This window comes from Drosophila pseudoobscura, chromosome 3 (assembly GCF_009870125.1).
Source record: "Drosophila pseudoobscura strain MV-25-SWS-2005 chromosome 3, UCI_Dpse_MV25, whole genome shotgun sequence".
Lineage (NCBI taxonomy): Eukaryota > Metazoa > Arthropoda > Insecta > Diptera > Drosophilidae > Drosophila > Drosophila pseudoobscura.
This window is the reverse complement of record NC_046680.1, coordinates 2,616,005-2,631,517: the sequence shown is the minus strand read 5'-3', so window position 1 is coordinate 2,631,517 and position 15,513 is coordinate 2,616,005. Positions and strand designations below refer to the sequence as shown.

The 15,513-nt window shown below is 37.2% G+C and overlaps 1 protein-coding gene across 3 annotated transcripts; it reads right to left on the bottom strand.

The window, feature by feature from the left end:
- Positions 1–7,317: 7,317 nt before the first annotated feature.
- Positions 7,318–15,052, bottom strand: conu (Rho GTPase-activating protein conundrum). 3 transcript variants are annotated; one of them, XM_033377783.1, is made up of 9 exons: positions 14,910–15,052; positions 13,737–13,904; positions 13,605–13,672; positions 9,362–9,532; positions 9,205–9,293; positions 8,884–9,150; positions 8,271–8,829; positions 7,691–8,209; positions 7,318–7,635 (listed from the first exon to the last, which is right to left on the bottom strand). In XM_033377783.1, the coding sequence occupies exons 2-9, from the start codon at positions 13,849–13,851 to the stop codon at positions 7,513–7,515; spliced, it is 1,911 nt and encodes a 636-aa protein (XP_033233674.1). In that variant the 5' UTR covers positions 13,852–13,904; positions 14,910–15,052; the 3' UTR covers positions 7,318–7,512. The 3 variants fall into 3 exon arrangements, with proteins under 3 accessions (XP_033233674.1, XP_033233675.1, XP_033233677.1); XM_033377784.1 differs by lacking the exon at positions 14,910–15,052 and adding an exon at positions 14,805–14,822; XM_033377786.1 differs by lacking the exon at positions 14,910–15,052 and adding an exon at positions 14,261–14,276.
- Positions 15,053–15,513: the final 461 nt, after the last annotated feature.

The window sequence follows — 15,513 nt, the reverse complement described above, 5'->3', positions numbered from 1 at the left end:
AACATATCAGCTGGTGTCCTATTTGTGGTATTATGTTTGGTTTTATGATTATAAGTATAACGAATTAATTCAAACTTCGTGAATCTATCTTCTGTGTTATCCTCGCTAGATATTATTCTTAATTTTTCATTTACTGTTTTATGAAATCTTTCCACGCCAGATATTCCATTTTTGCTGGAAGTGATCTCTATTTTGACGTTTTCCGCATTCAGCCATGCTTGCAATGCTGTGCACATAAAAGCTGAATCTTTATCGACTTTGATTTCAATTGGTTTGCCCATTTCGTTAAAATCTTTCATGATGGCTCTTTTTGCTTCTAACCAGTCACGACTTTTTACTTCTACAAGAGTGGCAAACTTCGAGTATACGTCAATACATGATAGGAACTGTTGGTTACCAACCATATAGAAATCCATGACGTATTTCTCTCTGATGTTCAGTATTTCCGGTGTAGTTTCGAATGCCAACTTTTTATTTCTATGCTCTGTTTTGGCAATATTACAAGTAGGACATTCGTTTATGATGTTTTGGATTAGTTTTTGATAATCCGGGTAATAGTATTTTCCCCTAAACCAATTGACGGTTTTCTCTATCCCTGGATGGAGTAAGCCTTTATGATTCTTTAATATGGTTTCTTTAAATTCAGCGTAATTCTGAATATCTATGAGTTTCGTGCTTGATTTAATAGCTTTGGTTATATTGTTAGAATTAATTATTTATAAATAGGCTTTTTGGAATGGAGGAAAATCTATTTCGTTATGGAAATATAATGCGCTCTTTTTGGTGCATAGATATTCCTTTATTATATCCTTCGCTAAGGTGTAAGTCATTTCCTTATACGTGACCTTGATGATTAGCTTGTGAAAATAACGAATTTTTTCTACCTTATCTTCATTGCCTTTTATTAGCTCAATTTGCCGATTGTAATAGTTAATTGGTATTTCCGTGATAGCAATGTGATTTAGATTGTCTTCCTGTGCGCTATGTACAGTTGCACCAACGCTATTGGAAGCTTCTCCAAGGAGATTTTCATTAATCTTTACCCTTGATAAGGCATCAGCTTCATGATTTTCTTTGCCTGGTAGTTTTATTTTCCACCTTTGTAATTTCATATTTGGCTCCTTGAGGTTGTTCAACCAAATCAAGGGTTTATAATCGCTTTGTATCTCGAATGTTCTACCGAACAGGTATGAACGGAAATACTTGGTTGCCCATACGATCGCTAATAATTCCTTTTCGATGGCTGAATAGTTTATTTCATGTTCATTTGGATTTGGTACTATTCCTTTGGTAGTGACTACATGACCTAGGAATTCAGTTTCCTTTTTCATGAATTCACATTTGTCCATTTGTAGCTTCAAGTTGGCGTCTCTCAACTTTCCAAATACTCTCCTGAATGACAACAAGTGTTCTTCCAATGAAGTGGGAAATATAATGATGTCATCTAAGTATACAAAGCAATCTTTGAAGATTAACTCTTCTAGCAGATTGTTCATACATCTTTGGAAGGTAGCTGGGGCAGTGGTTAGCCCAAAGGGCATACGAGTGAACTCGTAATGTCCATGCTTAGTGGAGAACGCAGTTTTGGGGATTGAGCTAGGTTCCATGGGTATTTGATGGAAACCTTTTGCTAAATCGATTGTCGTAAAATACTGACATTTACCTAGTTTGTCTAGGATTTCATGCATTCTTGGAGTTGGGAATTTATCCTTAACTGTTATTTCATTTAGACTTCTATAGTCTACTACCATTCGATATTTTTGCTTTCCTGAAGCATCTATCTTCTTCGGAATCATAGATATGGGCGAGCAGTAAGGAGAATTCGACTTTCGAATTATTCCCTGCCTGATCATATCTTTGATTTGCTGGCTTACCTCCTGATCATGTATCTGGGCATATTTGTATGGTCGTCTGTAGACCGGGTCTTCATGTTGAGTTTTGATCTGGTGCTTGATTGTACTTGTGAAAGTCAAATTGTCACCTTCTCTGTACTGCACATCCTTAAACTCATATGAGACCTTCTTTAACTCTTCCCTCTCTTCGTCGTTTAAGTGTTCCAATCTTAATTGATTACATTCCCTTAATTCACTGTCTAGAGCGGAAGCGAAGTATTGATCTCCCTCTGGAGATGGGTCAAGGAACTTAGGTGCGATCTTCTCTTCTTTTGTAGAGGGATCAGTGCACTTCTGTGCGGTCTTGCCGGCTTCAATAGCTTCTCCACTCTGAATGATTGGGTACGACCTAGCTCCTAGTGTTACAGTGTCATTTCTGTAATCGATGCCGGCTTTACTTGCCATCAAATATTCTCTTCCTAATAAAATATCATAATTTTCGGAAAAGTTATGTATGTAGAACTTTTGTTCGGACGGACATGTTTTTTCGCATTCCTCATTATTCTCTTAGTTAAACGGACAAGTCCATTGATGGTATGGACCGTAAGGTTATCGTCTTTTATCTCGGAATCTGTATAATTTTCTTTCATGATGTTGATCGATGATCCCGAGTCAGCGATACACCTTAATATTCTTTATTAATGGTAATGTTTATATAGGGTCCTCCTCAGTTTCTTCCGAGGCGGCTTGATGAAAATTTACGTCCATCTTCGTTTGGCCACTCTGGCTCTCCCTCCCTCTTTTAGTAGGTTGGTTGGGTCCACTCCCACTAGCTTGGTTTTGAGATATTTGCTGATTGAATGGATTCTGAGCCCTACCTTGATTCAAGGAATTTTTGAACTCATTGTATAATCCAGGATTTTGGGAATTTTGATTTTGATTTGTTCGATTAGTCTGACCTGTTCCAGATGAACTCTGAGTTTGATTGTGATAGTAAGTAGTATTATAATTTGGATAATAGTTTTCCACATTCTTTCGATTTGATTGAGACGATTTCGATTGATCTTTATTTGTACCTGAATCTGTTGTACTAGCTTCATACAATCCTTCTTCTTGTGCTGCCTTCTTAAGATTAGACAATGTGGTAATATCTTTTCTTGCTAAGGTCATGAACATTCTGTCAGGAAGTTTTCGAGTAATGACATCTTTAATTGTGTTGTTCAAAGCGTTTTTATAAATGACATTATTTTCTGGTATGTTTTCTAAGTTTAGCTTATTGTTTATTAATAATGCTTTTATCTCTAATTCTTCTATAAGCTTACGAAGACTGCCGTTGAATCTGGTGGTGTATAGTTGTCGTAAGAGTTCTTCATATGGTGTGTGATTTTTGAACTGGTTGATCAGCGCCGTCTTAAGTTCGAGCCACGTGTTGTATTGTATCATTTGCGATATGCGTTGTGCCTCTCCTGACAGTTGGATCTCGGTCGCTCCAAATAGAATCCTTTGTTGGCGAAGATCTTCAGTTGGATATAATCCGCATACATATTCGATTCGTTTGATAAATGAGCTTAGCTGTCCAGATGAACCGTCATAGGCAGGTATTTGTCGGATCGACAGCAGTGCCTGGTTCAAGTGGATTTCGCTCAATGATAGTGGTGGTAACGCCATGTTGTTGGTGTTGATTGGGTTTTGTTTTGTTTTCAGTAGTTTTGATCTTTATTTTGGTTCACTTGTAAGTTTTTTGATTTTGTATTTAGTGTTTCACTGTTCTTGGTGGATCACTATCTCCGCTTACTTCAGTTCACTTAATTTTAGTTTTGCAAATCGTATGTGCTCGTAACACAGGTTCTTTGGCGGATTTCACAATTTTATTAACGATTCCGGGATTACGTGATCACAGTAATTAGAAATTACACAAGCTGACCATTACCGAAATATAGGTGTTAATTTTAAACGAAATCCTACCGACTGCGCCAGTTATCCGCAACTCGATTTTAAGTTTTTAAAAAAGACTTTTATTTTACAAACTTAAATATCTTTATGTCACAAGATTAAAATGAATTCCCCGACTTGACTTTGGGTCTGCTTGTCTCAAACCAAAGACTATAAAATACCAAGATGTTACATGAGCGACCAAAAAGCTGTTCTATGGCGGGTCCTAACATTAGAACCCAAAAGGCAGGAGGGAGCGCGCGGGGTTTCAATTCCCTTTTCGCCTGTACTTCGTCTCTACCGCGACCCTGCTGCCCATCGGTTTCGTCTGTTCGGCAATTCTGGACTCTCGAGCCTCAGCACCGTCGAAGCGGTGGTCGCGGATCGCCGATGTCTTTGGAGCGGCACAGTGGGAAAATTCGATTGGAAAATTCGCTATTAGAATACAATACAGCACTCATACAATTTTTTTACTATTTCGGCTGAGTCCCCACTGTGCCGCGCCAAAGACATCAGCGACCACGCTGACCTACGGTTTCGGCACGCAGACGATTCATATTTTGTTTTTGTATTCTTTCTCTCGAGACACACCGACTCGACGCTGACCGAGGCATTGACGAAGCCGAGTAGCATTTCGGAGGCGAAGGTAGCGTAAAAGAGAATTGAAGTAATAGCCCCGCGCGCCCGTACCATGAAGCGTCAAACGAAAATTGAAAAAGAATTTGTTCCTCATGCAACATCTTGGTATTGTATAGTCTTTGCTCAAACGGAACTGATCTCTCTGCTACTGGCTAGTTTCCATGAGCCCTTCTCTTGGAACTCCCGACTCTGGCTTCGGGCGTTGCTTTCCTCGGCTGCATCTTCGTGTCGGTGGCGTACGTGCCTGGATCGATATTTGGGGATGCGTCGGATTTGATGAAAGGCATCCACTGCTGGCGATCGGTGTTGCATTACATGACGGAGCTAGGAATGTGATACTCCTTGGTTTTATGTCTAGCTTTGATTGGTCCTCATGAGTGGCGTGATTCTAAAGAATCGATTTCTCGAGAGTGGCGTGATTCTAATGTTGATGAAAAAATGGGGTCCATTGTTTATCTTATGGGGGGCCCTAGCTTGGAGTATGGAAAGAAACAGTTATTGATTCTTGAGTGGGGTCCTGTTACTTGTGTGGATGGGGTGGATGAATTGTACATAAACATAATGTGTATGGGAGGTGGGGAATTATGGATATGTCACTATATATATATATAAATATAATTTATTAATCAGAGTTTAGCTAAACCGTTAATAAATAGTTAATATTTTCCGAACTTAGAGAGCAGCTTTTTCATTAACATAGGCAAGTGATTGTTGCCATAAGTTCCACGCTCACAACAACTTATACATAGACAAAAGTCACTTTTATCGTTCGCTCGCAACAAAATGCTCATTGAATAAGAGTAATAAATGAAAAGTGTAAAGAGCGAGTTAAGCAAAAACAGATTTGATCCGACTGTTTTCAGAATGTATCCGTAAATAAATGTTTTTTTTGACACCCTGAAAGGGTCAACCATTATATGTATACGAGGTCTGGTCAAAAGTTATGAGGCAAAAGCAAAATGGTGCCCACAACCGGCACACTGCCTCTACCCTAATTCTCGTTTTGTCATATATCAGGCAGACGCCGTTTTTCACTTACTTTTGCGGATTACGTTTTAAGCCAAAACCTTTCGTTTTCGTTTTAAGCTGCTGCAGTAAGATGACTTTTATTTTCTCAATTGCTTGCACGACGGCAGAAATTACGTGATTTCAGAAGTAAATCGGAAACCTTTTGTGAAAGTCAAAAACGAAGCCTGGCCGAATATTGATAATTTAAATGGTAGGTCAAACGCTTCCCGTCATTCCACGCTCATCGTAATCACATTCAATACATGCTTTGAAGGGACATCATTCGGAGCAACGAAAATGGTTTGCGGCTTATCTACTAGTATGCGCATTTATTCTTGATCAGCATCAACATACGAGTCTGTATTGTTTGTCGCCTTTTTCTCAGAGACTATAAGAGCAACCAAATTTAGTGCGCAGAGTATTGTAAGTAAGTGTATTTCTAAATTGTTTCAATTCTCCAGCACTCCCACATAGGACAAAAATCTGTGGCAACAACGATTTGGATGATATGAAAAAACCGAAAACTCCAGTGTACGGCTCCTGTCGAAGTGAAACCGGATCTAATAAGAATGCATAGTAATCTCTCTGGGAATGCGGGATAGGTTGAGATGAAGATTCAGGTCCCAGCCCCCCATGACAGGGGAGCCGGGGAAGCCCGGAAGGAAGCTTTTCCGACCCCACAAAGTATATATATTCTTGATCAGCATCAATAGCCGAGTCGATTGAGCCCTGTCTGTCTGTCCGTCCCTATCAGCCCCTAGTGCTCATAGACTATAAGAGTAAGAGCAACAGATTTTATATCCATACTTCTGTGATATGTCACTGTTACAAGTGTATTTCAAAACTTCGCCCCGCCCACTTCCGCCCCCACAAAGGACGAAAGTCTGTGTCAGCCACAATCCACAAAGATACGAGAAAACCGAAAACGCAAAATCGTAGAGAATGACTATATCTTCTGGACTGCAGAGGCTGAAACAGATCGTATAATTATTATAGCTAGAAAGATGAAAACAATTTCGTTCTTTCGCTCTGTCTCTTTCTAACACACGTTTCATGGTCGGCTTTGCCTATTACAAAAAGTGAGCGCCTAGATCTCAGAGACTATAAGAGCTAGAGTAACCAATTTTGGTATCCATGATCCTGTGATATCGAACCTGCAAAGGTATACTTTAAAATTTCGCCCCGTAAAGGACGAAAATGTGTGACATCCACAGATCTCAGCCTATTAAGGCTAGAGAAACAAAATGTGGTATCCACACTTCTGTTAGATCTCATTGTTACATGTGTATTTCGACATTTCGCCCTGCGGCATCCGAATTGAAAATTCGAGAAAATTAAAAACGCACAATCATAGAAAATTACCATATCTGCCAGTTTGCCGAATCTGGATCAGATCGGATCATTTTTATAGCCAAAAGGAACAAATCAATTTGCAGTGGCTGCGCAGCGCGCGAAGACACGTTCAGGCTAATGTCTCTCTCGCACACACTTTTTGGCGCTCAGTGTTCGCGTCGTCTGCCGGGGGAGAGCCATACTGACTAAGTATCGGGTATAATAGTAGAGTTGCGGTCGGACAGATTCTGTATCTGTGTCGCTGTTGTACGAGGTGTATCTGTATTCGTAATTGTTGTCATTTCATATTACGTCTTTGTGTGTTTGTTGTTTCCTTCTTTGTCCTTAGAGTATCAGGAATTCGTACAATACACTTTTCCAATGCGATATAAAAAAAAAATAAACCGAAAGAAATACCTAGCAGAAACACAGATTGGTCGCTCTCGGAAAATTAATTATATAAATAAAATGTCACAGAAACATAACAATTTACATTTTTTATTGCAGTTCTGACTTTTAGGGTACAAGTGACTGTCATATAAAACTTTTTTTGTGAGAAATCAGGATAGTCTCCTTTATAATGTTGTTAACCGTTTTTAATTGTATTTAAAGCTTAATAACATTTTTGTGCAACTTATTTAAATAAAAAACTTAAATACATACATCGAATTAAATGCATTCAACGCACCCATTAAAATCAGATATTTCTATCTTAGACAACAAAACGATCTAGATGATTTGGAGTGCGAGACCTTTCGCCAAGAACTTGTTAATCAACTGTGTTGTTACCGCAATCGTCTTTAATGTGGTTCTCCATAAGTAACGGGTTTGGTTTCATTGAATGTTTTAATGACATAACCGGTTTTACTCGCCGAGATATTCCTTTTTTTCCCTGCGAGTAAATAATTAAATTAGTTCAACATTTAAAACTAACGAAAAAATCGTACCAATCGCGCCTTCTTGCACTTGGATTCCATAATTAGGGTATTTGCTACCTGAAACAGTTTCTCCGCACGCAATATTAAAACGTTAGTCAATCGACTACACTGTGCTGCCATTTTCACTTGCTCTTCAATACTATTTTTATTTGTCGGATGTATAAATCGTGGCGGAAAGAAAGATGGAGCAATAATCGTGGACACGTTATGTAGATTCATTTTGTTTATATCTTTAAGTTCAGTTATATAATTTAAAAAGCGTAGGAGCGAACGCAGGGTGTTGCGGTTTTCGTGTGGTAGGAGCTGGCAAACAATCGATAAGGCTCTCTTTTGATCCATCGACGGAAGTTTGTGACATTGATAAAATAGCTGAATCAACTCATTGGTAAGCAACGGCTGAGGAAGCTCTCGCAGCCAACGTTTAAGAAGAGCGCTGAGTTCATGAACTGTAGCAGTAACAAGAAGTTGGGAAAGTTTTCCTGGCTTTTGATAAAAGCTTGATTCCAATTCGTTGTAAAGTATTTCAGTCTGTAATAGATGGTATGTGTAAATATTACTTATATAACGTATATAGAATTTCCGGAATCACCTTATTTTTGTGCCCAGCTATTCGTAGTATACCCTCTTCCCTGGCGCCCCGCCTTATAAGTTCGTCGAGCAAATTTTCTAAAAACAGTGGAACTAATGTCGAATCCTTGCCGGTGACTTGCTGATCACGACGTATAAGAGCGTTCAAGGATACTCCAAATAGACTACCCTCCTCTTTACGACGACGTTTAAATGGCTTTCGTTTATCTAAGGACACCTGGTTGCGATCGAATATTGTGGCCAACTCTAACCAAAAAATAGGTTGAAGGCGTTTAAGATCGGTCTCACTTATCGAATCGATATCTGAGCAACATTTTAAATCAACATCATAACTATCTAATGATTCTTCCCCATCTGGACTAGAGGTATCGCGACAAATACTTTCGAAGCTTAGACCTTCCCGCGAAAGCGGAGAATTTTGAACACTGAGAGATTTCACATGCACCTGGTCAATAATTTTCTTTGAGGAGGTATTCGTTATCAAGGTGCACTCGTCGCTAGAATCTCCGGAAGATGTGTTTTCACTTTGCGAGTCCCGAAGTAGATGTCCTCGAGAGCGCCTAATAAGTTTAAGGAATAAGTGATACCAATTGAATTCTTTTACAACAACTTACCCAACCGAGCAAGATGGATCCGAACCGGATCGATTTCTTGGTAAGTGAATAGTGCCAATCCGCGAATAACCAAGTAACTCAACGCCGTCCGCCGAATGCATAGGTATGTCACAGCGTACGTGTGATCCACGGAATATATCAGTAGATGTAGAACTTTTAAGCGGCGCACTTGGTGTTCGTCTCAACTTCTGCTTTAAGTGTTTTGCCACATATGGTTGAACAATTTCGTTGCCACCGTTGTTTTCAAAAACACTTACAAAGCTTGGGCTAAAAAAAATGTCAACAGAACTGAATGTAAAAAGATTCCATTATTTAACTTACATAGATGCGTTTCCCCAAACCTCCTCGCCTTGTATGGAATCCAGTGAGTCTGGAGTTGCACTTCTAGAGCGTGTGCCCGTACTAGACTCCTTTTCATATTTTAAAATTGTACAAAGTTACATAAACTAATTTTGACAAACTTTTAAATTATATTTACATCAAAATCGCGAAATACATCACGAATATCAGGCTTTCGTTTAGATCGATTTTTTGTGCGTCCGCGTACTGTTTGATTCAAAGCCCGAACGCGTTGTTTAATGACGTCAGCATGTGGTTTTGAAAGTGTAGCGAGTACATGCTCAAGTTCCGTAGTGCGTAGCTCCAGTCCCTTTGTGTAAATAAAAGATAAATATATTACACTATTTAACAAAATTTAAAACCCCGACCAAAATTTTGACTTTGAAAACTCGGGAAAAGTCGAAATAAATGGATCCCTTGTGTACTTATTGTATAGGTGCATTAATTGGGCGTCGTTTAAAGTATGGTTTGTAAAAATCTATAAATAAACGAATAAGGTGGATATGGATAAACTAATCGTTGAAAAAAAACATTTTAATCTATTTTAAAAGTCACAAATCTATAAAAAAAAAAGTTTGTTTGAGTGTCAATGTCGTGTTGAGCAGTGTTATTAAAGAGAGACTTAGAACATATAATTTATTATTTTTTTACATTTATGTGGTTTAAACTTGACTTAAATTAAATTTTAAAGAGGCATGGGGGCACTTAATATTGTGCCATAATCTTATATTTAGTATTCTTGATCTGCATCAATAGCACTTATTTGTCTAATAACACATCTTTAATAAACTAAGGAGCTTGAGTGGCTAGATTTTATGTGCTTCTGTGTGCCATATTATCCCAAAGTCACCGAGTCAATATTGTTTCAAATTTTGCAAACGCCCCACCCTTCATCAAGACGCGAACATCAGTGAAATCCACAATTATAAAGATACGAGTACTTCGTTGGTAAGAAAAAAAAGAGAGAGATGTAAGGGACGTACATATAGAATATTTGTCATTTAGTGGAAACAGGTCTTTAAAAAGACCTGTAGTAGGTAAGGTAAAAAAAAAAATAAAATGTTCTTTTGCTACCGACAGAATAAGAATAATACGCTGAATGCATACCTAAAAGGTGTAAAAATACGTATGCAGGACTGCCTCATGACTTAAGTCCAAGGAGAGTCGACGAGAGCGTCTGGTCCTCACAGAGCAGAACATTCGAGCTCCCAGAGCCGAACTGAGATATTCCCAAAGCCGAAGGCTTTTTCAACGTTTTAATTTTACTTAAGAGTTTAATAAACAAATTTGTAAAAAAATAATATTTTATAGAAAAAACCACCATTAAAAGCTGCGAGCGGCGACCGCAACTCTATATTTATACCCGATACATAGTCAGTATGGGAACATTAACCGACAATGTGTGCGTGCGGGAGAGACAGAAAACGTGTCTAACGTGTAATAATAATACGATCTTTTTCAGATTCTGCAGTTTAGAAGATGTCATTCTCTACGACTCTGCGTTTTTGGTTTTCTCGTATCTTTAAAATGGTGGATGACACAGATTTTAGTCCTTTGTGGGGGCGGAAGTGTGCGGGGCGAAGTGTTGAAATATACTTGTAACAGTGACATATCACGGAACTCTGAATAAAAAATTTCGTTGCTCTAGCTCTATAGTCTTTGAGCACTAGGCGCTGATAGGGACGGACGGACAAACAGACATGGCTCAATCGACTCGGCTATTGATGCTGATTAAGAATATATATACTTTATGGGGTCGCAAACGTTACCTTCTGGACGTTACTTTTACCACAAATCCAATATACCCCTATTCTCATTTTGAGTATCGGGTATAAAAACACATAAATATACAATTTTTTTTTCTGAATTAAAAAAAGCTCTGTGCTACTTCTGTCATTGATAATATAAAATAAATCCAATTATATTTGCAAAATGCTCATTAAAACCAAATTTAAACGGTTTTGTCCACTGATAGCTTAAGAAATTGTCTTTATTATTTATTATTATTAAACTTAAATCGATATAGTAAGTCTCTTGGTATCCTCCTGATGACTCTGATGTTCCCATCCGTGCAGCAGAATTTCGTCGATTTTCTGTCCGATTTATCGTTGGGTCAGATAAATGGCATTTACCATAGCATGGGTACTATTAAGTATTCAAAATCGAAGTGTTCTCTTTTAATACTCTGTGCTACAATAGTTACATGGTAGCCATCTTGGTTCCTTTTCATTTAAGCTGTTTATCAATGATCTTCCCCAAGTTTTAGCTCAGTCCGAGACCTAATGTATGCTGACGATGTCAAGCTATGTTTTTCTTATAGTGATTCCGTGTCCTCGTTATTTCTTTAATCGGATCTCGACGCTCTCAGTATTTGGTGTTAAATTAACGTTCTTTCTATTCAAATTTCCAAATATTCAGGCAGGTTCCGTTTCTCACTTACTTTTGCGGATTACGTTTTCAGCCAAACCGTTTCGTTTTAAGGTGTTGTTGTTGTTGCCCTGGCCAATTTTTTCCGAGCCAAATTTGAGGTTGGGTTAAAATAAAGTGATTTATAAAGAAAGCAAAAGTTAATTTACCCTGATATAGGTGTGAAGTTTATGTTAATGCATCAATAAGTCATCTATTTTTTTCCTTTTGCAATTTAAATATGTGTATTCAAAAGTAAATCGGAAAACTTTTGTGAACGTAAAAAACGGAGCCTGGCTGATTATGTTATGATCTTCCATAACAGCAAGCCTTACCTTTTTGACATCCCAATTAATAGCATTCCCTTGGAACGCCTGTACAAATTTAATGATTTGGGCATTGTATTTGCATATATTATTCACTATTTCAAATAAAGCCAAAGGAGGCATTGGTTTTATCAAAAGATGGTATAAGGAATTTTCTGACTCTTATACCACTAAACTACATTATGTTTCTTTTGTCTGGCCTATATTAATGGTGTAATATATATATATATATATATATATATATATAAAATATATAATATATATAATAATATATATAATATAATATATATATATATAATATATATATATATATATATATATATATATATATATACTTACTCGCAAGAAACCACTCGATTTTATATATCCCTTTAATATTATAGCTTGAAATGGCTTGAAAATAATCCATAGATTATAGCCAGTGGTGCAGAAGTAAAGTAAATCCCTGTTATTGTTTATTCTTTGCACTGCCCACTGTGCCACACTGTAACATATATATATATATATATGTATGCATATCTCTCGCGTCTTTCTTTGTTTCTTTTGCCCTTTCTATATCTCCCTCAATCTTTCGCTCTTTCGGCCGCCTGCCTTTGATTTTAGTCTTGATCTAGCACTCACTTCTTTAATCTGACAAAGTCTTGAACCAACCTTCAATCCGACCCCGTCTTGAATTGATAAACTTACTCGTCGCTTAATCTCGCTATCGCATCCGCACACCAAAATATACCATATAACACCAAGAAACTATCGACTTATCATTAAATATATCGCAAACTACGCTGCTGAAGAAGCTCAGTAGCTCAACATTTGGTGACCCCGACGTGTTAAAATATAAACTGATTGTAAAAAAAAACATAAAATTTTGATCGTTAACAAATTTTTGTTCTTTGTGCAAGAGCAACTGCTTACGGTTTTTGCTGTGTTTACTGCAAGTCTTCCTCTTTTCGGTCATCTCAAGCTGGAAACGTGTCGAAAGCGTTACCGATATGGATGCGAGAAACAACGGAGCAGTGACCGAAACTGGAAACAGGGTGCCTTTCCTGAAGTGGTAAGCACTGGCACAATTGGCAATAATGAAACAGTTTGAAGTTATATTGGAGAGCTCTGCTGTATTTGACCACTTCATGCTCGTTGTAAGGCTCAAGCAAATCGATGAGCTGCACGGCACTTTTAAAACCGTGAAAAACGAGCTCAAGCAGTTCGACTACGACGAGATTGGGAACTCCTGTGAATCACACTTGGCAAATCATAGCTGTGTACAAATAAGATATTCGTGTCAATTTTGCCGATTGTGCTTGATGGAGCAGAGGACGAGGAATCCTATTCAACGTTGGAAAGTAGCATCGATCGATTTCATCTAAACATTACAACTTGCCTTCAAACATCATGGAGCCCCTACAGAGCTCTTCCGAACGAGCTAAACAGTCCTCTCTTAGTTGGACCTACATCTGAACATCGCCCTGGACCTCGTGCAGGACCCTTGTTCATATCAATTTAGAGCCAATCGGGTGGAGAGCAGGAAACTCGAATTATCTAGTCTCAATTTCAGAAAGCCCTGCTGATCTGGCCATGTCAACTTCAGCACCCGCTTTGAGTGCGCTATTCTGCTGGAGAAGCTCAGTAGCTCAACAGGTATAGTAAACTTACTTGTTCAAATGGCTTCGTCAATTCGGGGTATCCGGCAGAAACCAGCCATTCTGCCTCCATTTCACCATCTATGAAAAAAGACGATGGAATTCGAAGTAATATGTAAATATCTTATATTCAAAACATACACACCCTCGTAATTCACTTCAGGTTCGTTGCTAGGGGAATTGGCTTGCAGTAAATACTCGTTGAGAAATTCAGAATAGTCCTGATCAGATGTATTATCCAGCGAAGTGTTACTGTTCATTATGTTCTTAATAATAGTACTTTCGCTCAAAAATGAAAGGTATGCCGAATTCACTAGAGTGATTAAAGTAAAGTTTTAAATTGGTTTAGATACAATTTACAATTTCATATAAATATATTATTACTCTATATTTTAAAAATTTTACTATTTATACAACCTATTAAAGGTGTCACAAGTATACTAATAAATAAAATTATAATTAATATTAACTTGTTAATCTTTTCAAAGTAACCTTCTTGGTACTGAGATTGAGTAAACTCATATTTAATTTAGTATTGAGTAGTTTTGCTGCTCGGTCATTTGTTTTTTGTTTGCAAATTTTAAAAACAAGTTCAACATTGTATGCACGTATATTGCATATGAATGTATATTTTCTTAGATACATACATATGTACATAGCACAAATTACCTATTGTTGTTCTACTGATTTTATTTCATTTTGTTGACCAAGCAACAAAATAATAGATAGATAGATAGATGCATCTGAAAGATATCTAAAATGTAGAATTTGTCCAATTATCACAAACAGTATCCAAAAGTCATCTAGTATTCAAAAAGTGTACGAGGTGCGCCAACTCGCCAAACATTACTACACTCAAAGATTACAATTTTTACATAAGATTGAAGATATTGGAAAAGATACATACATACATACATAGTTAATCAAAGAGACAACTATTAAGATTTGATACGAATTGAAAACATGTTTTGTTTAAATGCCTACACAGCTTAACACATATCCATAAAAAGATGTACAATGTACATAAAAGTTATTTCGTATTTGTATATTTATGTATGTATGTATATAAGTTGATATTACAATTTCACATTATTTAATTTTATTATGTTGCAAAGAAATAAATGTGAACATAGCATGTATGCATACACGTTAACAATCACATCTGTATGTTAAAAATCTCCAGTTTAAAAAGACAAATGTAAGAAGTTTTAACCTGTCAATGTTTATGACTAATACTTAAATCGGTACGAGCATTGCATTGTTTTGCAAACGGAATCACAAAGTATACATACATACATATGTGCATTTATGTACATACATTCAATTATATTTTCTAATGCATAATTATGTCAATATTTTCCTATTCGCTCCGATATATATGTGTGTATGTATGATTTAACGACTGTCCGCAACGAAAATTCGAAATCAACTAAGCAAGTTTATGATAAAATCCACAACTTTACTAACATTCACAAATGTATATAGAAACATATGCATGTATATGAAATAGGTGTGCAAGAAATACACATATGTATGTATGTGTATGCAATGAGAGAGAGGAGCTATGTGAAAATCAGGTTTACTCTAAAACTACATGTATGTATGTATGAATGGAATTCATACACATCCAATATTATATGTAGACCCTACAAAAATTTCAAAGTCAATTTTTAATCGGTGACACACCACCAGACTGACCTTATCTCAAATCTCGACTTTAATAAATATAAACCACTAAAATCAAACTCGCTCGTTATTTTAAACCATTCTTTGATCGAAGGAATGACCCGGATACTTGTACAGTTTTGTTTGCTTTAGTGCTCGTTAGTTTACAATGGAACAATGGAAGGCATTGGTAAAGATCCTTGTCAGACTCAAGGCAATGATCACACGGGCATTGGCTTGGCTTGGGCTGAACGGGA